At 35.2% G+C, this 24,005-nt stretch overlaps 1 protein-coding gene across 9 annotated transcripts in view; it reads left to right on the top strand.

Moving 5' to 3' along the window:
- Nucleotides 1-24,005, top strand: part of PUM2 (pumilio RNA binding family member 2) — a 95,251-nt gene that overhangs the window by 56,445 nt on the left and 14,801 nt on the right. For 7 of the 9 annotated variants that reach the window (XM_060116888.1, XM_060116891.1, XM_060116892.1 and 4 more), the window contains 3 exons: nucleotides 4,682-4,825; nucleotides 4,942-5,232; nucleotides 9,369-9,605. In XM_060116888.1, coding sequence (XP_059972871.1) covers nucleotides 4,682-4,825; nucleotides 4,942-5,232; nucleotides 9,369-9,605 — 672 coding nt within the window. The remainder of the gene's footprint in view (nucleotides 1-4,681; nucleotides 4,826-4,941; nucleotides 5,233-9,368; nucleotides 9,606-24,005) is intronic. The other 2 variants (XM_060116894.1, XM_060116893.1) reach the window with 1 other exon arrangement.

Below are 24,005 nucleotides of genomic sequence, written 5' to 3'. Positions count from 1 at the left end.
TGTTATGGTACTAGCATAGTCTTGATATTAAAACCCGTCAAACAGTGCAGAAAAGGAAAATTGTAGGCTCATCAGACTTAAGAACATGGATTTAGAAATCCTCAAATATTAGCAAACCAGATGTAGCAATATAAAGCAGGATAATATATCATGAACAAGTTGGTTTTATCCCAAGAATGCAAGATGAGCATTAGCAAATCACAGTGTAATTCACCACATTAAAAGATAATAATCATAAGAACTTCTCAAAAGATGCAGGAAAAGCATAATAAATTTGTATATTGACTTTAAAAAAAAAAAAACCTCTTTAACAATTATGAACCAGAAGATAACGTCTTTAATATGTTGGGGAGTCAGGAGGGAATTAAACACCCTACCCCACTTCCCAAGGATGATAGACTTTCCTATTTATAGGAAATACTTGAAAGTGTTCCATCTAAGACTGGGAATAAGACAAGGATTTCTGCTAACGATACTTCTCTTCAAAAGAGCCTAGCCAGTATATAACATGAGAGAAATTCTAGTAAAATGAAAAAGTTCTGTAAATAGAAAAACACAACTGTCATTTGCAGAAAATATGATTGTATTAACTGAATCTGCAGATAAAGTATTAGAGTTAATGTGTTTTTGTTAAGGATTTTGGATATAAAAATCAGGTTTAAAATCTTTTTCTGTTAACCAACAGCCTTTTCTTTTTCTTTTTCTTTTTCTTTTTTTTTTTTTTCTGACATGCTGCGCTGCTTGTGGGGTCTTAGCTCCCCAACCAGGGATCGAACCCAGGCCCACAGCAGTAAAAGCGCTGAGTCCTAACCACTGGACTGCAAGGGAACTCCCAACACCATAATGTTTTGAAATGAAAAAATTGAAGGTTATTATTTACAGTAGTCAGAAGTACCTAGGAATAAGTCTAACAAAAAATGTGCCCAGTTTCTATGGGAAGCAGCTTTGTTTAGACATTAAAGGAGACCTAAATAAACAAACCATTGGGCAACTCAATATTTTAAACATGCCAGTTCTCCCCATATTAACCTGTAGTTTCAGTGCATTTCCAATCAAAAATCCCAATGGGTTCTTTTGGTGGTTCTTTTTGACAGCTGATACTAAAATTTAATGAAAATGCAGAGTCAAGATAAGCCAAAACATTCTTTTTTTTTTTTTTTTTTTCTTTTTTTTGTGGTATGTGGGCCTCTCACAGTTGTGGCCTCTCCCGCTGCGGAGCACAGGCTCTGGACGCGCCCGCTCAGCGGCCATGGCTCACGGGCCCAGCCGCTCTGCGATATGTGGGATCCTCCCAGACCGGGGCACGAACCCGTGTCCCCTGCATCGGCAGGCGGACTCTCAACCGCTGCGCCACCAGGGAAGCCCCCAAAACATTCTTTTTTTTTTTTTTTTTTTTTTTTCGGTATGCGGGCCTCCCACTGCTGCGGCCTCCCCCGTCGCGGAGCACAGGCTCCGGACGCGCAGGCCCAGCGGCCATGGCTCACGGGCCCAGCCGCTCCGCGGCACATGGGATCCTCCCAGACCGGGGCACGAACCCGCATCCCCTGCACCGGCAGGCGGACTCTCAACCACTTGCGCCACCAGGGAGGCCCCCCCCAAAACATTCTTAAAGAACAAAAGGAGGTAGAAGGGCTTGCTCTGTTCTAACTTACAGAGTAAGATTTACTCTAAAGCTGCAGTTGAATTACTGCATGGACAAACAGACCAGTGGAACAAAGTAGAGACCCCAAAAGTGAGATTCCCAAAAGAAATGGCCACCTAATTAATAGCAAAGAAAGCAGCAAAAAGCAGTAGGGAGGAATGAATGACTTGTTTTATAAATAAGATGAAAGAAAATTGATGATTTGGGCAACAAATTGAACCGCTGCCTTATCCTGTGTTCAGTACTCAGCTCCATTTGGATTTTAGACCTAGGTGTGGAAAAGTGGAATTTTAAAGCTATTAGAAGATAATATAGGGAAATTTTTTTATGAAAATAAAGGAAATAATAAATTTGAACCCATTACTTAAAAAGTCACCATAAAGAGAATCACAGGTCAGGCTAAGAATGGAAGAAGATATTTGCAATACATTAAAATGGTGAAACAGCTGAATTCAGCATACATAAAGAATTATAAATCAATAAGAAAATGCAGACCAATAGGAAAATGGATGACAGAGACTACTTGAACAGCTGTTTCCCCAGAGGAAATCCCAGTGCCTAATTAGCATATGAAAAGATGCTCAGCCTCCTTATGGGCAAAGAAAATCAAAACCACAACAGAATGCTTCTGCCTATCTTTCAGATTGGCCAGTTTTTAAAAGTCTGCCATTATCAAGTATTGCTGAAGTCATGGAGCAATGGGAACTCTAATACCAAGGTGGTAAGCGTGTAAATTTGCACAACCACTTTGAAGGCAGCTTGGCATTATTTGCCAAAGTTTGAAAATACACATGCCCTTTGGCCCAGGGTGTCAACTACTAGATATATACCTTAGATTAGAGAAATATGTACACATAACACACCAGCATACATATACAAAAATGTTTATGGCAGTACTGTCGGCAGTGGCCCCAAACTGGCAACCGTGTAAGTGTAGAATGGATAAATTCATTGTGGTGTTTGTCCAATGAGGTGCTATACAATAATGAAGATGGAAGCTAGAAGGTCTGTGTATAACCACATGGATGAATCGTACCTAAAATTTTTAAAATAATTCAAACCAAATGATTGTTTAGAGAGAAGCATTTATGGGAAGTAGAATGTGTAACTCTAAGGGAAAGAGAAGACTGGTAGAGCAGGGACTTTCGAGAGGTGGGATGCTGGGCAGTTTTCTGTTTCTTGGCTTGGATGGTAGTTATACTTTTTTGTGTTGTAGTCATTATAATATACTGTTTTTTGTACTTTTTATGTGTTCTGTTTCACAGTAACAATAAAAATTTTAAACACCTAAGTATCATGCTCTGCTAATCAAGTACATTTTCTGGTTAAGAAAAAAATTACTCTCAGCCCCCTTTCTGTAGCTCGCCTCTGGTCCTTTTTTTTTTTTTTTTACAGCAAAACTCCTCAAAAGCATTTCTGTACTTGTTTATGGTTCTTCCATTCTTTACTGAATTCACTACAGTTTGGCTTTTATCCTTACCAGAATGACTTCCATGTTGCTAAGTTCATTGGTCAGGTTCTCAACTCTCAATGGCTTTTAGCAGCGTTTGACATTGTTGATCACTCAGTCTTCGTTCAAATTCTTTTTTCTTTGACCAAATTGTTTGAATTTTCTTTCTTTACTGGCTATTTCCTCTCAGTCTCTTCCCCTGTTCCTGCTCTCTCCAACCTCTTAATGTAAAGTACCCTCAGGCCGTAAGCCCTGCCCTTTTATTTTCTTGGTGATTTTGTCCTTTTTAGCTTATACCATCCTTATCTTGACCACTCCCATATTTATAATTCCAGCCTGAACCGCTCTCCTGAACTCTAGACTTGCATATCCTATGTGACAGTTACAGTTAGATATCTAATAATCTTCTCATTCATCATGTTCACTCCATGAGGAGAGGGCTTGAAAGCTCTACATTCCCTCCTAGGTTTTGCCCGATGCTTCTCTTCATCTGGCTGGTCCTCCTAATTCATATCCATTGTATTAGTAAAATGGTATTTGCGAAGCAGAATTACTGTATTTAATTAAAACAGCCTTTGCATGTGAAAGTTTTGGTCTTAGTAGGGAAAGTAGTGTTTAAATTTAAAAGTATCCAAGGCTGCCAGTGCAGTTTTGCAAGTGGTCCTCAGACTTCTGAGCCTGAGTCTCTGTTGCTGTATAAGACAGCCTTTCTCAACCTGCGTTCTGGGAGAGAATAAGCCCTATTGCCTTGAAGTATCCACTGTATATATATATATATATATATATAGTTAACTTCTCTCCCATGCATCTTGAGTGGTACTTACTATACACCATCCTTGAGAGAATTGGCAAAATAGTCACTTTTCTGTTCAAATAGTCATTTTCTGTTCTGTGGTTCAGATGAGGAGTCCCTACTGAGAAGGTCTATGAAGAGATAAACTTCACTCACCTGTCATTGTGAATAATGCAAATTGTCACCTGCCTTGTGGTCAAGGCTGTAATAAAACTAATGCCTATGTGGTTTTTATTCAGACTCCAGCTTGAGAACCTTTACAAATTGACTGTTAAACCTTATGATTTTGAGTTATCTGTTTATATCATGATTTAATTTTGAAAGGGCTGCTTACAAATGAAAATCTAAGGGAATGCTGGTAATGAGGCACTTGGTTTAGAAATTTACTAAAATTGCATAATAAATCGTACAGTGTTCTCCCTTACTTCCCTTAGTCTTTCTATCCATTCTCCTCTCAGGACAACTGACTAAATGGTAATAACTTTCAAGCATCAGCCCTTGATTACCTATGGTTTCAATATCAAGGAATATATCTCATCATTTTGTTGTCCATAAGCGAGAGGCATCTCTGTTAAAATTGAGGAAAAATATTTACTTGTGCTTTAGTACATTTTCATATATTTAGTAATACCTTCTCAGCTGTGTTTGCTTTTTATATGGTGACTAACGGTTTTATATTAACAGTATAAATAGCTGTGTTTTCTGGTTGATAAAAACACAAATGTGGGGGAAAATAAATACATGTTTTCTATAATAAATGTTTTCATTGGTAAACATTTATTTTAATATTATCTAGGCTATCAAGTACTAACTCCAACTGCCTATTATGATCAGACTGGTGCCTTAGTGGTTGGCCCTGGAGCGAGAACTGGCCTTGGAGCTCCAGTTCGATTAATGGCTCCAACACCTGTTTTAATTAGTTCAGCAGCAGCACAAGCTGGTAAGTGTAACTGACATTTTCAGGGATAATATTTTTCTGGTGTTGTTTGAGATGTTTCAAAAATAGAAAATGGTTTTCTGAGTAGTTTTAAGAAGTGTCTGAAATTTAATTTACAGCAGCGGCAGCAGCAGCTGGAGGAACTGCAAATAGTCTCACAGGCAGCACAAATGGCCTCTTCCGGCCACTTGGCACTCAGCCACCACCGCAGCAGCAGCAGCCACAGCAGCCAAGCACTAATCTGCAGTCTAATTCATTTTATGGGAGCACTTCTTTGACTAATAGCTCCCAGAGCAGTTCTTTATTTTCTCACGGACCTGGCCAACCTGGAAGTACATCTCTTGGCTTTGGAAGCAGTAGCTCTTTGGGTGCTGCTATAGGCTCAGCCCTCAGTGGATTTGGTTCATCAGGTAAGTTTCTTTTTAAGATGAGTGTACTCTGCTAAGTGGACATGAGGTATATGTATTTGTTTTTAATATTAATATAAACAGTAATAGCTTGTGGTATAGAAAGGACAGGAATAAGGTACTGGTTTATTGGTTTAGTTTGGTAGCTGAAAAACCACCTCCTGTAACATTTAGGAATGTTTAACTCATTGCAAGCAGCCCATGCTTTACTCAGATATAATACATTTTCCCCTGGCTTTTAAGAATTATATTACTGTAATTTTTGTTTTAGTAAGGTTTGTTTGGGATAATATATATTATGCTAATTACTAGCTCATCCCTTTGCTCTATAATATTAATGTTGGAGGAAGTAAATATTTTTGCCATCTTAAGTTTCTGGTGTTTTAAAATAATCTTTGTATGCTCATCAGATGATTTATCCTTATTAAATGCTAATGGTTGTTAATGATCTTTATTTGGTATAATATATAAAAATAAATTATGATGTAATGTTCTAAACAGAAGCCCCTAAGATAAATATGCCTATCTTTATATTAAACAACTTAGCCTTTATCACTAAAAGTTCATTTAGAAGGACTTTTTCCCCCCATATCCTAGTTTTATATATAATCCTTAAGAAATCCAAATTTTAAATAGCTTCACAAAATAAATAATTTACCCACACAAACTGATTTTGTAACTGAGGAAGAGCTGAAATCAGAAGAGGCCCACACTGACACCCTGTTGACACACATTGTATTATCGGTCTCTGGTGTTTCCAGAGTATTCAGGAAACAGGGAAAAAACAGCTTACTCTCATTCTCTTGGTACAGTTGACAGCCTTTTCTTTATGAGGGGCAGGGCCATTTATTCACACCTCAAGAGGATTTTTATTCCTCTAGTGTCCTTGAATCTTAAAATCTGGTTCTCTGTTTTCCCACCACATTAAATTATATTCTGGTGTGAAAAATGGCAAAACTAACACATGCCAGTCACTACTAACTGTGCTTGCCAATTTTCTAAGACAGTATCTTCTGAACTTCTTGAACATTCATATTTATAAATATGATGGTCTAGAACAACTATAAACTTTTAGGTGCAGAATGCTTTTTTGTTGCAATGAAATTCAAAAGGGAAATATACTTGCCTAATACAAAATTACCTAAAGAAATGGGCATGGGAACTTCCGAGGAAAAGTCTAGTGAACATAGAGACTGTTTAGCCTTAATTTTCCTGTTTGATTTTTTTTCATTCCTTTTGGAGCTTAGTCTTTTTATCTCTCGCCCAAGTGCTCCCATAGACTCATTTTTTTGTTTCTAACACAATTGAAAAGCATTTTCCACAAATAATCCTAGATTGCTGGAGAAAATCAAAAGAACATATAACTTTATTAAAAAAAATTTTTGTGTGGAAATAACTAGTTTCTATAGATTGTAGACCCTAAATAATCCAGGAAAAATAGAGAAAAGACCTGATAAATCTCATGTTCCCTTTTCTAATAAAATGTCACTGATGGGTCTGGTATAGATTTGTAAGAACTCCAAATTCCCATTTGCTCTTAGTTGTTAAGAGCCTTCCCCCTGCATTCAGGAACTGGTGAGCCATCAACATTCTGTTCTCTACACATGTCCCCTGTAGATGCCTCTTTCCCAAAAACTGATCATCTTCATTCCTCCCTTATTTATGAGCATTGCTTACTCCATTCTGATTTCCAGTTTGGGGTACCTCTGTTTTACCTTGCTTCAGAGGACATTAACAGTTGCCACCCCTAAATACCAGTAAATAACCTGTCATCTCCCTCCTCTTGGACATTTCATGAGCATTCATTCAAGTGCTACACTTAGGTACTCTTTGAAGTCTACCCATTGCCTTTTTACATTATGGCAATTCCATACCTACATGAAATCTAAAATATAATGTGTTTATGTGCTCATGTACACACACAGTAACATACACACAATCATTCTTTTACCCATATGATGAAATTATTAATGCTTAGTAGTGTTAAATACCCCAGTTTATAACTCAGCTCACCAGGAAGCTTAGCCATTGTAATAAAGTAATTAAATCACCATTTCTATGACCCATTAGAACGTTCTTTTACAATTGAAAGTTTGTAATTTAACATTTTATCCACAGTTGATAAATGATTAGTGACTCTACTGTCTAGCCACTTAGATATTTTAGATATACTTTGTTTTATATTTTGTAGTCATACTGTTGCAGATAATTTAGGCATATAGTAAAATTTAAGGAGCCAGCTTGTTAGGTTTAAAGTAAAGCTATTTCTGAATTACTTTTAAATGTTCGGCTTGGCTTCTCCTTTTTAGAGGAAAATAATATCGCATGTGTCAAAACTATGGTTTCTTTGATTATTTGCCAGGGGAATGATAGTGCTGCTGCTCTCATTAGAGAGCTGTTGTCTTTTTCCTTGTCATATAAATTGTTTTCTGAAATAAATAGGAATTTTAAATGTAGCCATGTTTTAGAAAAATCACTTTGACAGTGTCCTTTTAAATTAGCATAGTTAATATAGCATACATTGACAATTTTGCCAAAACCATTCTTACAATAGTGTTTATTTTTTGCTATTAAAAATGCATATAGTTACCAGTATTTCCCTGTAATATATCTTAAAAAGTGAGAATTTCAATAAAACATGATCAGTCTTCCAGAAACTGCACTCACTGGTTTAAAAGGTTGAGTACTGTTTATATAATATTTTGCTTAATACAGTAGTGTGAGCCTGGTATTTTTCCTTTATAGAATTTTAAATTTGGTAAAACCAATGTAATTAAGTTTCCTATCTGTATTAATAAGCTTAACTTGGTCTACCATCATGTGCTCTGCTTAATTTTTCTCTTTAATCTGTACCCTTATGATCTATTTATAATTGACTTGCTATTAGAAAACCACAACCTAATAGAAACTTTAAAATTCTCTTGAAAAGAATTACCATATTGGTCCGAATATAGAGCTTGTCCTTAAAACACTTGATAGGTTAAGAAATGTATTATAAAATTATTTTGGATGTAAAAGGCTTCAGTTTAAAAAGGCTTAGAAACAGTAAAAAACATACTTGAAAATATGGGCTCTAAGTGAGACTTATGAATTGGGAGTTTTGGACAGTCCTTTTAAACACTTAGTAAAGAATTTGATTATCCAAATATATGTTGATTAACAGCCAGATCTTGTTGCTTTTCTGAGCATGCATAGCTACATGGTAATGTGAACCTACCACTTTTTTATGATTTTATGAAGTACAAAAGAAAACTAGAAGGTTAATAGTTGAATTGGGGATTAAGTGAAAAACAAAAAAAAATTGGTATGTAGTACAATAAGGGATGTGATATAATTGTATACCATATAAGAAAACAAAGGCTGATCAGTCTTTACCTGAGTAAGGGGCTCATGAGGCCAGAAATAGAATCTTAGGAATGGAAGATCCTGAGGGGTAAGTGAACACATGTCTTTGGTTGATAACAGTAATGAGAGCTATCAGTTTTCTAAGAGAAAGTTTGATTTTTCCATATGTATTTTGTAATTTAGTTGCTGAAGGATAGGGAGAATGTGTAGTGTGAAAAGTACTGAGGAGTTAGCTGCCATCTATACTTCACAGCTGACTAATATTCGGGCCAATATGGACTTTAAAGGACTATGATTTGAACACAAGCTGGAAGCCAAATCAAATGTGAATGGTGAGGGAAATGTATTAATATTCTGTTTATCAGTATAATCTTTTCTTGGCATTGGGTTGAAGTTTAAGAACTTGGTTCCAGAGATTAGGATACTACCAAAATTTAACCTTATTGGAATTTAATCTCTAGCATATCCTAAAGCAGACAACTTACAATTTCAGGGTTTATAAATCATACCAGGGTATTAAAGCACAGTAATCATATGTGTCAATGGTAAATATGTGTGAAATAATGAACATATGAGTGACTGCTCTTAAATATTTGGTTATTTTCTTGGGGTGCATTTATACCCTTTTATGATTAATAAGTTAGTATGTATAGTTATCACAGTAATTATCTTCTCTATAATGTTTCTAAAAATAATTATTGTGATCACTTCTGTTATTTCCCAGCAAGAGTTGGGGATAGGTTTTATTCAGTTAACACTGTATGTAATTAGGGTTTTTTTTATTTCTTCTTCAGTTGGCAGTTCTGCAAGTAGTAGTGCCACAAGGAGAGAGTCTCTATCTACTAGCTCTGACTTGTACAAAAGATCTAGTAGCAGCCTAGCACCCATAGGGCAACCATTTTACAATAGTCTGGGATTTTCCTCCTCTCCAAGTCCAATAGGCATGCCTCTGCCAAGCCAAACTCCAGGACATTCACTTACGCCACCGCCATCACTTTCATCACATGGATCCTCATCCAGTTTGCATTTAGGTAAAAAAAAAAAACCAAAACCCTTTTTATTTGTATGTATACATGTGAGTGTGTTTGTGTGTGTGTTTTATAATATGTGTAAAATATTTAATGTTGGATAAAACATGCCAAATTGCTTTTGCTTGTGGATATTAGCCTTTTGAAAAAGTTCTACTTTTGTGAAAATTCAAAGTGAGGGTCTAATGTACAGTAAGGTAAAGACCCCTATTGTATCTTATGTTCCTTTTATGAAATACAGTGGTGTGTTTTTTTTTCTCGTCTGTGCTTTTGATTTGTGTGTGTTTTAGATCATCTGAAAAGTCAATTATTTATACGTGATAGTGAAAGAAATTTCACGATCAAAAGTTTGTGCACACCATATAAAATGGATAAGTAATAAGAACCTGCTGTATAAAAAAATAAAATAAAATGCAAAAAAAAAGTTTGTGCACACCAAAAGCAATCATTAGTCACAAAGTTATTGAACTTTAAATAATTTAGTTTAGTATAATGGTTTTTGCTTTGGCCTTTGAATGAATGCCTGGCCATTTTACCACAGGGTTATATCAGGGTATATGAATTGAGTATGTTTGTGAGTTAGAGAATCTTATTATGTATGGGTTTGGTCCATGTAGTTCTCTTACTTTTGAACACATTGTTTAAGAAAAAAAATGTTCTAGGCTTGCTGTACCCTTGAAATCGGAACATTTAGAACTTTGGTTTATATCTGTATATTAAAATCACCCCCACCCCAAGATTATTTGAATTGGTGGTTACCTTTTTCCCACTCCAGGAAGTATTTAGCCATGTAGTTAACAGTATATTTTGAAGGGTTTTTGGATATCAGAGGCTGTGTATGAATCCCTCCCTGTCTTTCAAAGAAAGTATTTTATTAAAATTAGATTCTGGATTTTTATAATTCTAGTCATTTCAGCTAAAACTGAGAGATTCTATTGCTGATTCTTACGTGCTTTAGGAAGATTTAAATCAGCTTGTGATTTAAAAAGTAATGTTGCTTTTGTAAGCAGATATATTATAAATTAGTGATTATGTTTGACCCCGCCACCCCCATCATAAGGCTATAGTTATTTTTTCCTAAAGCTCAGTAATATAGTAAGTTTCCATGTAACAAAGGAATATCTTACAGTGATCATCATTTAGATTTATGTTATTACAAAGTGGGCTAGATTTCTTTTTTAAAGACTGGTCCTCCACCCCAAATTCTGGCCTTTGCTCTTTTTGGGGATATTGACTGTATACAACCAATTAATTTATCTGAGTGGGGTCCTAAGATCTGCTTTGCAGCACTGTTTGTGTAAACTTATCAGTTTTTAGCCTACCACTTTCCTTCATTTATCTTTTCTTAGTCATAGGAGCTTCTCAATTCCTGATTTTTATTATTTCTATTGACCCACTCCTACCACTCCCATATAAAACATGCCTTTGAGACTTTGAAATTGACACCAAAATTTGGAACAAAGCAAACCTAAAAATAGACCTTTTGTAATAGTTTTGTGTTTTATTCGTTAAGATTATATTTGTCACGTCCTGTCATTTTTTTCATAGATAAGTTTCAGATCAGATTTTTGTCAACTGTTACTGCTTACGTTGTGCTTTAGTGCCTGTGTAAATGGCATTAATTATTCTACATAGCTGGCTTAGAAATTGGATTATAAATGACTTTTTAGATGTCTCTAATTAAATAGCAATCTAGATTTTTTTTGACTATAAAGAACCCAGGCATGTAGATGCTTCTAGAAGGAATTCTAGTCAGTTGTGAGAAGTAATCATCGTGTGGGCCAGCAGTTCTACATTGTAGCCTGATACTTTTGTACCCATAGTTTAAGCTGAACTCCTTAGTTTAGCTTCACCTTGAAATCTAGTATTTAAACACACCTCTGATTGAAATTGTCTGTAGATTATTTTCTTTTGTGATTCCCCAGTTTCTTTTAGCTTTAGTCATATTATAACTAGCAACCTTGTTTGTTAACAAGGAATAGACCCTGCCAAGTTGAAAATAATTAAGTAGATTTCATAAGTTTGCTCTTTGTATAGTGTTCATGGAAATAATCTATCTTTTGTTTTCATGTCATTGAATCACGATGCAAGACTTACATGCTCTCTGGTCTATATATATATATATATATATATATAATATATATATAATTATATAATTATATATATATATATATATATATAATTTTTTTTTTTTTTTTTTTTTTTTTTTGCGGTATGCGGGCCTCTCACTGTTATGGCCTTTCCCGTTGCGGAGCACAGGCTCCGGACGCGCAGGCTCAGCGTCCATGGCTCACGGGCCCAGCCGCTCCGCGGCATGTGGGATCTACCTGGACTGGGGCATGAACCTGTGTCCCCTGCATCGGCAGGTGGACTCTAAACCAGTGCGCCACCAAGGAAGCCCTAAAAAATATATATTTTAAATTGTATATCCCTGAAGTGGATTTCTTCATGAATCAAGTTATCAAGGCTGCTAATTGATAAAATACCTATGAAAATGAATTTGCATAGCCATTTAAAAAATAATCTTACTCTGCTCACATATTAAGAATATAATATCATAAAATAGGGATAAATTCTCAGTTTCATTAGAATTGGTTGGAATTAATTAGTTCCAGCTGATTTTCTTATGAGATTTTTTAAGATACGTAGCCATTATAGTTATTGGTAGGTCTGGATATCGATATTCTTAAAATATTGGATGAAACAGGTAACTTTTTTTTTTTTTAACCACCTATGCCTTTGCTCATGCTAGTTACTTGATTCACAGAAAAAGTGAATAGCAACATTGTGTACTTCTGGCTTTCCAAAAAAGATGTTTCATTTTTTAAAAATAGTTGTCATTTGATCAACATAAGTATTTTTAGCAGGATGACCAGTAGTCACTTTGTGATTGAAGAACAAGTATTTCAACTGATGAATTTTGGTGGTTCATTTTTTTATAACCTAAAATATTCTTTTTAAGATTTGCAGCCTTGTTGCTTTTTAAATACATTGAAGTCAGAAACATGAAAAAGTAATTTTATCTTCCCATATTCTAGTATGAAATTTCTAAGAGATAGAGATTCCTTTTTTAAAAACAGTTATAGCCACAAAATCATTATCATACCTTTTAAAATTTATAAATTCTCATTACTCTAATTTCCCAAATTGACTTAAATGTCTTTTGGCAGTTGTTGTGTTTCCATCAGGGTCCAAATAAGGTCCGTCATTTGTTTGATGTCTTTTAATATGGAACCATTTCCCCATCCTCTTTTTTTTTTCCTTCACATTTATTTGTTGAAGAAACTTTGTCCTGTCGAATATCCCACATTCTGGACCTCGATGGTTTCTTCTCCATGGTGGTATTTAATATGTCCTCTATTCTCTGAATTTCCTGTAAAATGGAATTTAGGGGTTTGATCTGGTTGTTTGTTTGCTTTGCTATTTGGTTCTGTATTTCTGCTGCACCATATCAGGAGACACATGTCTGGTTATTTTCTTTGTCAGGTTGTCTGCCAAATCCACCTAATGGCTTAGCAGCCTTTGATCATCCCCTACGTATTTCTTCAGAGGTTGCAAAATGGTGATGCTCTGTCATTCCTTTTACATTTGTTAGCTGGAATTTTTCTATGGAAAAGAACTTTCATCAATTGTGAGGTTACCCTAAAATATATAGTTCATATAGGAGTCAGGATGATGCTTGGTTTCTTTTCCTTTGTTTTCTGACCTTGGGAAATGAGAATTGAGAATGAGAATGAGTTGATGCCCTAGCAACTTCTAACGGTGACTTGCAGGGTTTTTTTGTTTTTGTGTTTAAATCATCATTGTTCCCTATCGTGTAAATTGATGGATTTTAGGATGGTTGTTATGTTTCAGTCCATTGCAGACTGGGAGATAACACTTTCTATACCTTTTCTTGATGCTAAAATATTACTATCTTTGGCCATTTGGAGTCCCTTCAGATTGGTTCCCACATTGACTACAGCTTGTTAAAAGCAGTGCTTAAAATACTGATCAGAGAAACAAGTGGAAAAGAATAAGGAAGGGGAACAACTTTAAGATTAATGTTTTTTATGTTGAAATGCAAAGAGCTATGTAAAATTCTGGGCTTCAAGTTCAGCCTTGAATATTAAGTGAATTATTTTCTCATGTTATACTGATGTATAGAGTTGGGGGGAAAAATCTTCTACCTGTAGTTGTTTTTTATAATTCTTTATGATAGAAGTCAGTCTCTTATTTTGAGATACGTTACTCCCAGTAAAAGAAGATTAAATATTTCAAGTATTATTTTATTCATCTACCTGGAGCTAGCTAACTAGTTCTTTGCTTCCTTGTTTCCTTTTTCTTCTTTGAGTAAACGTTTAAAATATGTTAGTGATTTCTTATTTACTCTAATCTTTATGCTCATAATAGATTGATATGGAACTTCTTGGGTATAAAGTAACATTTTGTGTTTTTATTTAACTTAGGGTTTGACAAACTAATGGCTTCTTCCCTTGTACCTCTTCGTTTTTGAACTGGCTTGTTTTTTCTTAAGAAAAGGGTGATAAAAAGTCTAATTCCAGCTTTGAACTCAGTGAAATCAGTTAATTCAAAGGTGGCTGTCAGTTTTGAAGATTCCTTAATGTCATGTATTCAGTAGTCACACAGTGCTTTAACTTGCAGTAGATTAAAAAACTTTATAACCTATCTTCTCTCCTAATCACAGAAAATTTTATATGAAACATAGATATGGTAATATTAACTGTTAGAGTCATTTTCCCTGTTCAGTAGTAGTTAATCTGTTGAAATTGCTGACCTTTGGCAGATTTGGTCATCCGCTTCTCTTAGAATGAGATGTTTGAGAATTAAAACAAGTATGGCCAAATTGGTTGTAAGGCTTTGTGCAGTTTTTCTGAGTTTCATATATGGTCCTTAAAGCAGAAAACAATATAAATTATTTTGAAGTTTTCATTGAAAGGTATTATTATCCTTTAAGTAGCAAGTTCCCTGTAACTAAATAGCATTTGATAGTTTTGTAAAGCACTTTCATATTCATTATTTCATTTCATCCTAATTGTTAACATAAACTGGCTGAGTGATCTGCCCATTAAAGATGAGACAGTTATAGGTCATATGAGCCCAAGAGACTTGCCCAAACCAGTAAATGGCAGAACTGAAGCTAGAACACTGTTCTGACTCCTGATACTATCTTTTCTTTTTCTGTTCTGCTATTCTATAATGAATTGAACAATTTTACAAAGTATATCAATAACAATATTCTCAGCCTCTCAAATTTAACCTCACAATGGTGTAGGTTATATGTTTTTAAAATGTGTATATAAGATTACTAGACTTCTAGATCCCTTTCTCAGTTATTCTTGAGATTTATAGAGAAGCTCTTATCTACTGTATGAAATAAGAATATGTGTTACTCATAAGGCAGGCCACTCAGGGACTGAATATATGTTGGACAACAGGACTGAATAGATAGGACAACATACTCAGCTCTCAACAGAATATTATTTACAGGTTCTCATGGTGGTATAAATGAAATCACTGCTTCAACCCATTGGTGCATCTAAACGTCATTTATTTGTTGAAAAGTATGAAATATGTTGTGGAAAAGTTCTAAAATTATTACTTGTATGGAAGAATTTATTATTTTATCTTATGTTTCATTTCTGTGTACAAATTCATTAGTCTTAGTCCTGCTTTGGGGTCACAATGATTAATTTTTGCCCTTATGTTTTATCCATTATCCTCTAATAATGTTATCTATGACTTCGTGCTTCTAATGACTGAGAATGTTTTCACCAGCTAATTCAGTTAAGGTAATCTCAGATTTGAGACTGAAAAATACTTGATGATTTGATTCAGTGGTTTACCATACCAGAATCACTTGGAGTGCTTGTTTAAAATACCTAGAATGAGGAGGTGAACAATTTGGAAATGTGTGGCAACCGTTCTTGCTTGTCATCATGACTGTGGGGATTCTGTGGACATTAAATACCCAGCAGCCAGATGCTAAACTTTTCATTTAAAAAGGATTATCCCACTGGAATTTCCAGTAGCACTCAGGTGAAGAGAGACACCTTGGAACAATTCATAGTTTGTATAAGGCGTTACTCCAGTTCACACTTCATAATTCCTGGATCTCTAGTGTGTTATATGAGCCTTTGATCTTGTCCCCCATCATCTCCCTAATGGATTTCTTTCTTCCTGCCTCGTTTCCTTCTATTGACCTGAAGTCTGCTTGCCATTGTATATTTTAAATTTTTGAAAAAAAGCTTATGGGATGAGAAAATAGAAAAGTCTGGTCTCTTACTGAATATGTTTTTAAATATTTTTTTCCTTGATATGTGTTTTGCAAATTGGAGCCATTTCTTTAATGTTGTTGACTATAATTCTGTATATCATTATTTACTATCATTTGGTTGTTTTACTTTTTATTCACTGGCTCTACCTTTCCTTCATATTTGCATTGCAGCTCCTCCCTCAATTGTTTCTCTACCTTTCCTTCTTACTGATATCAAATAAGTCTTCAGGTGCCTTAAAAACAGTCTATCAAGAATTCACCAAGAACTTATATCATTGCACTGTTTATCCACTAAATAATGTACATTAAGTAAACATAGGATCAAAAAACTAACTCTTAAAATATAGGCAGATGTGCTTCATGAGAGATCTGCAGCTTTAGCCAAATAACCTTTAAAAATGAATGCAGCATGGGTCTCATGGGGTAATACTGAAAATTGACTTATGTTTAGCATATTTTTACATGAGACTGTTTCCTTAACCAGGAATAAGTCCATTGGAGGAAGGGCAGAATCTTACACTGTAAACCATAAAAGCAATGACTGAAGTTAAAGAAGGCAAATAAATGAAAGGACATGTCATGTTTGTGGCTTGAAAGACGCAGTATTATAAAGATACCAACTGTCTTCTAATTGATGTATAGATTTAGCACGATCTCAATAAGAATTTTCAGGCTTTTTTAAAGAAATTGACAAGCTGATTTATTTAATATGAATGGAAAAACAGAGCCAAGAGTAGTCAAGACAGTCTTGAAGAACAAATTTAGAATTTAATAACTTGGCTAGATATCAAACTTATTAAAACTGCAGTGGTAGTTTTACTAAAATTGTGGTATTGGCACAAGGGTAGAGAAATAGATTGGTGGAATAGAGGATCCAGAAATAGACCTGCTCGTTTAGTTACCTGATTTGTGGCCACAGTGCCACTCTGGTGTATTTAGGAAGGATGGTCTTTTCAGTAAGTTCAACTAGAGCAATTGAATATCCAAATGGGGAGAAATTAACTTTGACTCCTCTTTCACGCTACACACACACACACACACACACACAACTTCATTCTCAAAGCAATCAAGGAACTTGCTTGTAGTCATGAAGTTAGTAAGGAACAAAAATTTTGAGTCCAGGTCTACCTGGTTCATTCCAGGGTGTCACACTGCTTCTCAAAGAATGCTTTTGTTTCTGTCTACTATCGCCCTAAATAAATAAAGGATCTTTTCCTATTCCCTAAGTTTAGAATTTTTGTGAACTTTTTATAAAATTGTGGTAAAATATAATTTAGCCTATTGTGAGTTGGTGAGGAAAGTGAGTTTGAATGTGTCAGTATATTGGCATTTTTCACTTGCCTGCAATTGACTTTTTTTTGGCTCCTTTGGGTCTTCATTGTTGCGTGCAGGCTTTCTCTAGTTGCGGCGAGCGGGGGCTCCTCTTCCTTGTGGTGCACGGGCTTCTCACTGTGGTGGCTTCACTTGTGGAACACAGGCTCTAGGCGCACAGGCTTCAGTAGTTGTAGCACACAGGCTCAGCAGTTGTGGCTCGCATGCTCTAGAGAGCAGGCCCAGTGGACGTGGCGCATGGGCTTAGCTGCTCCGCAGCATCAGCATGTGGGATCTTCCTGGCCCAGGGCTTGAACCCGTGTCCCCTGCATTGATTCTTAATCACTGCATCACCAGGGAAGTCCCCCTGCATTTGACTTTTAATCTAAATTAAATAATTCTTACTTCAAGGATCTCATAATATTTTATTGCTAATTTTTAAATTAAAACTGATCAGATAAGGGTCTTTACATGATATTCTAAATAGGATAGTAATAAGCTTAATTTACACTGAAACTAATCCCTATTTTATGTTTATCTTTTATGTGTAGTTTTATTGGCCCCCAATTTAAGAATTCCGGGGTCTCATCAAAGTTTTTATTTAATTAATTTATTTTGCTTAATTAATTCACTTAATTTATTCAACCAATGTCAAATCCCTATATGCCAGACTGTGCTTGACTTGAGAGACACCGTTGAAGAAAACATCATTCTACCCACCATCATCAGGTTTGATTTTTTTGTGGTGAATACAGATGAGTAAACCAACAGTATAATGATTGTAATGCTATTGCCTTATTGCACTTTATTTAACACAGTGATTCTCTCCATTAGAATTATTATCTGTCCTTTCTGTACCAAATTAACCACAGACTAGATTATATTAGAGTTGTTTCTGGGTTTTTTCTCCCTACTAGATTAGAAACAAGAAAGCTGAAACCATTCTCCACAGCTTTAACAGTACAGTTGACCCTTGAACAACACAGGTTTGAATGGCCCAGGTTCACTTATACATGGATTGTTTTCCCCCAAAAAAATGGGGAAAATTGGGAAATTTTTTTGGAGATTTGCAACTTGAAAAAATTCGCAGACTGCATAGAAATATCAAAAAAATTTTAAAGTTACGTATTTCATGAATGCATATAATTATAATTATATATATAGCATATAACGTGTTAATAGACTGTATGTTACTGGTAAGGCTTCTGGTCAGCAGTAGGCTGGCTACTAGTAGTTAAGTCTGGGGGGAGTCACAATTTATACATATATTTTGGTGGGGTGGGAGTCGATGCTCCTAACCCCCGTGTTGTTCAAGGGTCAACTGTATTCAGATCTCAACAAAATGGTTGGAGTAATTTGAGTGGCTTTGTTCCTTTCTGTTTTATCGATGAATTTATTTTTGGACACTAGCTACTTGTTTAAAAAAATTATTTTACATCCTACATAGATTTCTACATTAAAGCATTGTTGGACTGGTAGTGTGTTCTCTGATCAGTGTGTTAAGATCATACTCTGTAGAGTAGTGCACTTTGAGAAGTTTTATGACGGTTGTGAGTTTTTATTTTTGCCTGTGTGTGTTCTTTGGTTTGGGGTAGGGGTAGGTTTTTAGAGTGTCCTCATGTTCAGTAATCACAGAAGTAGTTTAGTTTTCAGTAAAGATGTAAGATTCAGACAGTTCTTGAAACCATACAAGCCTTTTTTGATGGAATAATGGAAATTGACAAGGTGAGTAGAGGTAGAAGTGAGATATAATACTAGTCTGAACTACATAGTTCATATGTTAAAAACTCAGTCTGTTTAAATGCTCTTTGATGAATGAGGAAAGATTATTAATATTAAGTATCTTCTGTGAAGATGGCCTCCCTCTTACCTTTATATTTTTAAAAAGTTGAAGCACTAGTTGCTAAAGGTAGATTAATTACTTAGTTGCTTTTAGAAAAGAATTACAAACAATTGAAATGGAAACAACAGATTTTTATTTTGGTTTTAGTTTGCACCTGATATTGTTTGCTTACATATGGTCATAAAATGTACAAATTTAAGATAGCACACTTGACATATTTATGCTTTTTGCTTTTTATATTAGTCTTTTAAGGTGATGTGGAAGATTATACTTTTAACTAGAATTATGTAGGTTTTTTAATTCATTGAAGCCTTGGTTTTTCCCGAGTAAAAATTTTGTGTCTTTATATAGCACATATATAGTTAAAAAATTTACATGGTTTATTCTCCCATGTAACCTCAAGCATATCCCACATTTAAGTATGGTATGTGGCATTAAATGTCCTTCATGAGGTATAGCAGAATATAACTGAAAGCTTTAAGGGAATTATTCAGATATAATAGTTTAAAATAACCCTCAGTCTAGTTATTAGCTATGCATCCTTGAGTAAGGATTTATTAAGGATTTAGCTTCTCTAAGCCTATTGTGTCACAAGTAAAATGGAGATAATATCCTTGTCTCAGAGTGTTGTTAAGCTAGCATTACATATTAATGTTCTAAGGCTGTTAAAAATTACAACTAAGTGGCTTAAAACAGATCTATTGTCTCACAGTTCTGAAGGTTAGAAGTCAAATTAAGGTGTCAACAGGGCCATACTCCCCTTGAAGGCTGTGAGCACAAGCCTTCCTTGCCTTTTTCTGGCTTCTGATGGTTGCTGATAACACTTAACATTCTTTGGCTTGTAGACACAGCACGCCAGTCTCCGCCTCCATCATTACCTGGCATTCTCCCTATGTGTCTGTCCTAATTTTTCTTCTCTTATAAGGACAACAGTCATTGGATAAGAGCCCAACCTACTCCAGCATGACACCTCATTTTAACTTGATTACATTTGCAAAGATACTATTTCCGAATAAAGTCAAATCCACAAGTACCAGGAGTTAAGACTTGAACATATCTTTTGGGGTAGCCCAGTTCAGCCCAGTACCGTCTAAACTCTTGTCCCCCAAAATTCACGTTCAGCCCACATGCAAAATACATTCCGGCATCCCCAAGAGTCTTGAACCATTCCAAAAATCCCAAATCTTATTTTCTAAATCAGGTGAGATTCTGAATGTGGTCCATCCTGTGGCAAAATTCCTCTCCATCTTTGGGTCTGTGAAACCTAGGAAACAAGTTATCTGCCTCCAAAATATAGTCATGGGACAGGCATAGGTTAGACAGTCCCATTTGCAAAAGGCAGAAATTGGAAGGAAGAAAGGAGTTACATGGCTGTTACAGTCTACTCTGAATGTTCCATACATTTCTTTTGAAAAGTAATCAGAGAAAAAAAATAACGAACTGAAAGTACTAAGTGTATGGGCTCTGGGTTAGAAGTAACTGAAGGTAATACCTTAAAGTGAAATAGGTCATCCTCATTTTAGACTTTTTCCAACTGTGCATTCTTTATCATTTATTCTTTGCCCACTCCAACTAACTAGTCATCTTTCATTATCATCTTACCATTCTTGAGCTTTCCAGAGCCTCGCCTTCTGAAAGGGACTCTGCCTAGTAGCCTATATGTAGTTGTACCCTTTTCGGGACTGTGAATCTACTTGGATTACCATTTTTATTTGAAATTAGTAGTTGACAACTTGCTCTAAAATGAAACCTTAATTTATCTTGATTCTAATTTATTAGCCTCCAAACCTCTATCAGAATAATCTTCAGGTAGACTTTTTTTTTTTAAATAAAAACTATCCACTGGGAAAGATTTGAGAATCTTTATTTTTTAAAAAATAGAAAAAGTAAATAAATAATAGGCTCAGGAGTTGTTATTCCAGATCCCAGGGAGGTGGAAAATAATGAAAAGAAAAAACTTGCGAGATTTATTTTGTGGTGGTTTCAGTTGTTTTATATTTCCTCCCCTGTGTTTTTCACAGTATTAAGATCTTTTTAATTTCTGGCATTAAATAGGGAAGGATTCTAAAACAATGGACTTCTCAAGGAAATTAATGAAAACTTATAAAATCATATTATTTCTACTAGGATAGTTATGAGGTGTTTGCCTTCATTCAGTTGTCATGAATGAACTTGATAGATACCTATGTAAATAGCGTATAAGGGGCAGCACACTACTGTGTGATGAACTCTGGCCTAAGACTCCTGGTTGCCTAGCTGCATGTCACATCACCTTTGAACTATAGTGACTTCATCTGTGAAATAATAGTACAGATCTCCATGTCCCATACACTCTTATTAAGCTAGTGATTAAGAAGTGATAAATGATAGGGGTGAGGTGAGTGATAAGTTGAAGGGACTGTTACCGTTTAACACATTTGGTGCAGAACACATCTTTTAGATGACCAGTAGCAATGGTATGAATATAGATGACCAATTTGTATGTTTGTTTTTAACTAATTTTGAAATAATTTCAGACTTAAGAGGAAATCATTAATAATTTTAAAAAAAACCTAGCTTATCCCCCAATTCTCCAAATGTTATTTAACTGAATTTGCTTTATTGTTGTTTCCCTCTCCTCGCTTCCCCTCTCTGCATTTGCCTGTCCCTTCACACCCATTTTTTTCCCTGATAACTTTTGAAAGGAAGTGGCAGACACAGTGTCCCTTACTCATGAACATATCAGTGTGTGTGTGTGTCCTGAAAGTAAGGACACTCTTTTGTCAAAGTCAGGAACTTAACAATACTACTATCAAATCAGCCGACTTTATTCACTTTGCCAGTTGTCTCATTGATTTCCTTTATAAGAAAGATCGGTGGGGGCATTGGGGCGGAGAGGATGATTGATTGATTTGGGGGCTCACACATGACATTTATTTGTCATGACTCTTACTAATCTTGAACTATTTCTCAGTCTTTTATGACCTCAACATTTTTGAAAGGTATAGGCCAATTTTGTAAAATAATTCCTCAATCCCAAAATAGTTTTGGATGATATGCTTTCAGTGTTTAAAAACAACCAGTTTTTGGGTTTTTTTTTTCCCACGTGGCTTGTGAGATCTTAGTTTCCTGACCCGGGATTGAACCCAGGCCCTCAGCAGTGAAAGTGAGGAGTCCTAACCACTGGACCGCCAGGGAATTCCCTAAAAAACCAAATTTTAAATGTTTAATATATATTTTACATTGAGTTGAAATGCTTATTTAATTAATTTGTAAGGAAACGAAGGTATCCTGGCCCTTTGTGAGATTAATTTTTCAGCTTTATAAATGAAAGTGCTGATTATAATTAAGCTTCTAGAACTGAAATTCCAAGATTTTTTAAAACTCAAGGCAGTTTGGCATCATTAGATATTTTAAGTTGTTTAAGTGCATCAGGAGTTTGGTGTGTTAGGAGCTGATAGAATATAATCAAGAAATATCTAGACACAGGAGGAATTCCTGTTGGATATTGATAGGACTACTTGGAAGGTACCAAATAAAATTGTCGTTTTCTGGGGTAAGTATGTATTTTGAATTTGGTGTTGAAATCTTCAATGCATTAAGAATAAAGAGGTAGGATTAGGCCTTGTTTCAGGTAGTGATAAGCAGTGGTACAGAGATAGTAATGAATAAGAAGGAGAGAAGTGAACAATTAGGGTACTATTAGGAAATTCATGTGAAAAGTAGGTTTGGAATAATGACTTGAAAAGTAAGCTGAAGAATATAGAGAAGGTACTCTAGCAGGATGCTGTAGGTTTTTAGTATAAAATGACATCATCAAAGTGGCCTTTGAATGGGAAGATATAATTGTTGTTTATGAAAACAGATTGGAATGATAAGCAGAGCACCCCTACCCTACAAAAAGGTTAAAGAATTGTTATCGAGACTCGAATGGGCTCATGATCAGTTACTGTTGTGAACGGTTGATGGTACTATAAACAGAAAGAAAAATAGGGGACTAGAAGGATTAATAGTGAAGAGGTCGAGACAGTATTAAAAAACTGAATTCTTTTACTTTTTAGACTTTTCACACATGAGCACGAGTTTATGTAGAACTGGAATGAACATGAGAATTTGATGTCAGTGACTTTGGTGTATAAAATGGCTTGTTAAAGTTACACACTTTTAAGAAAGATATTACAGAACTAGACCGTAGGCAGTTGATATTACATTAAATATGTATAAATATTTGTGTACTCACTGTCTATGAGGCATCGTTTTAGGTACCACGTATCAGATGCATGTAGGCGAATGTAATTCTATGGCACTTACATTGGAAATGGGGCTGAGGATTCAAATAAATAATAAATATGTATAATATACTGGATGATGGGAAATTTAATGAAGAAAAGTAAAGCTAGGGCAGTGGGGACTGAAAGTAAAAGAGGGATATTCTAACCCGCTTCACTCTCCAGGATTATAACTCTTTTACTGCTCCTTGTCCCTGTAACTCTTTTTGGCCTTTAATGCCTCTCTATAACTTTGCACTGACAGTGTGTCCTTGGCACCATCTATACTTTGTGGCCTAGATTGTACATACAGCACTACTCTAAATAGAAGTGATATACAATAGTGAAAGCTGGCGGTGGGTTTTGTTTATCTGAACTACTAAATCTGCATTTTACAATTTTCTATACATTTTTCTTTTTTAAAAGGACACTGTCAAGTACTTTTAAATGGTTATTTGTAATAAGAACAATTACCTGCTTCTATTTATTTTTGTTTTTATCAACTGCCCTTTAGTAGTATTCTTTGGAATGGGATATAAGTTAAAAAGGCTTTGTATTCATTTGTTTTAAATGGTCAACATTAAAGCTCTAGGAGTAATAAATATGTTTACTGCTACTATTTCTTGTCTGTAAAACAGTAGTATTTTATGGAGAGTATTTTTTAAATAAAAAATTTAAATAGTGTGTAATTTGGCTTTATTATCTGATATTGTGGGTTTTTTAAG

This window comes from Mesoplodon densirostris, chromosome 14 (assembly GCF_025265405.1).
Source record: "Mesoplodon densirostris isolate mMesDen1 chromosome 14, mMesDen1 primary haplotype, whole genome shotgun sequence".
NCBI lineage: Eukaryota > Metazoa > Chordata > Mammalia > Artiodactyla > Ziphiidae > Mesoplodon > Mesoplodon densirostris.
The sequence above is the reverse complement of the archived record's forward strand: the minus strand, read 5'-3'. Positions and strand labels throughout refer to the sequence as shown.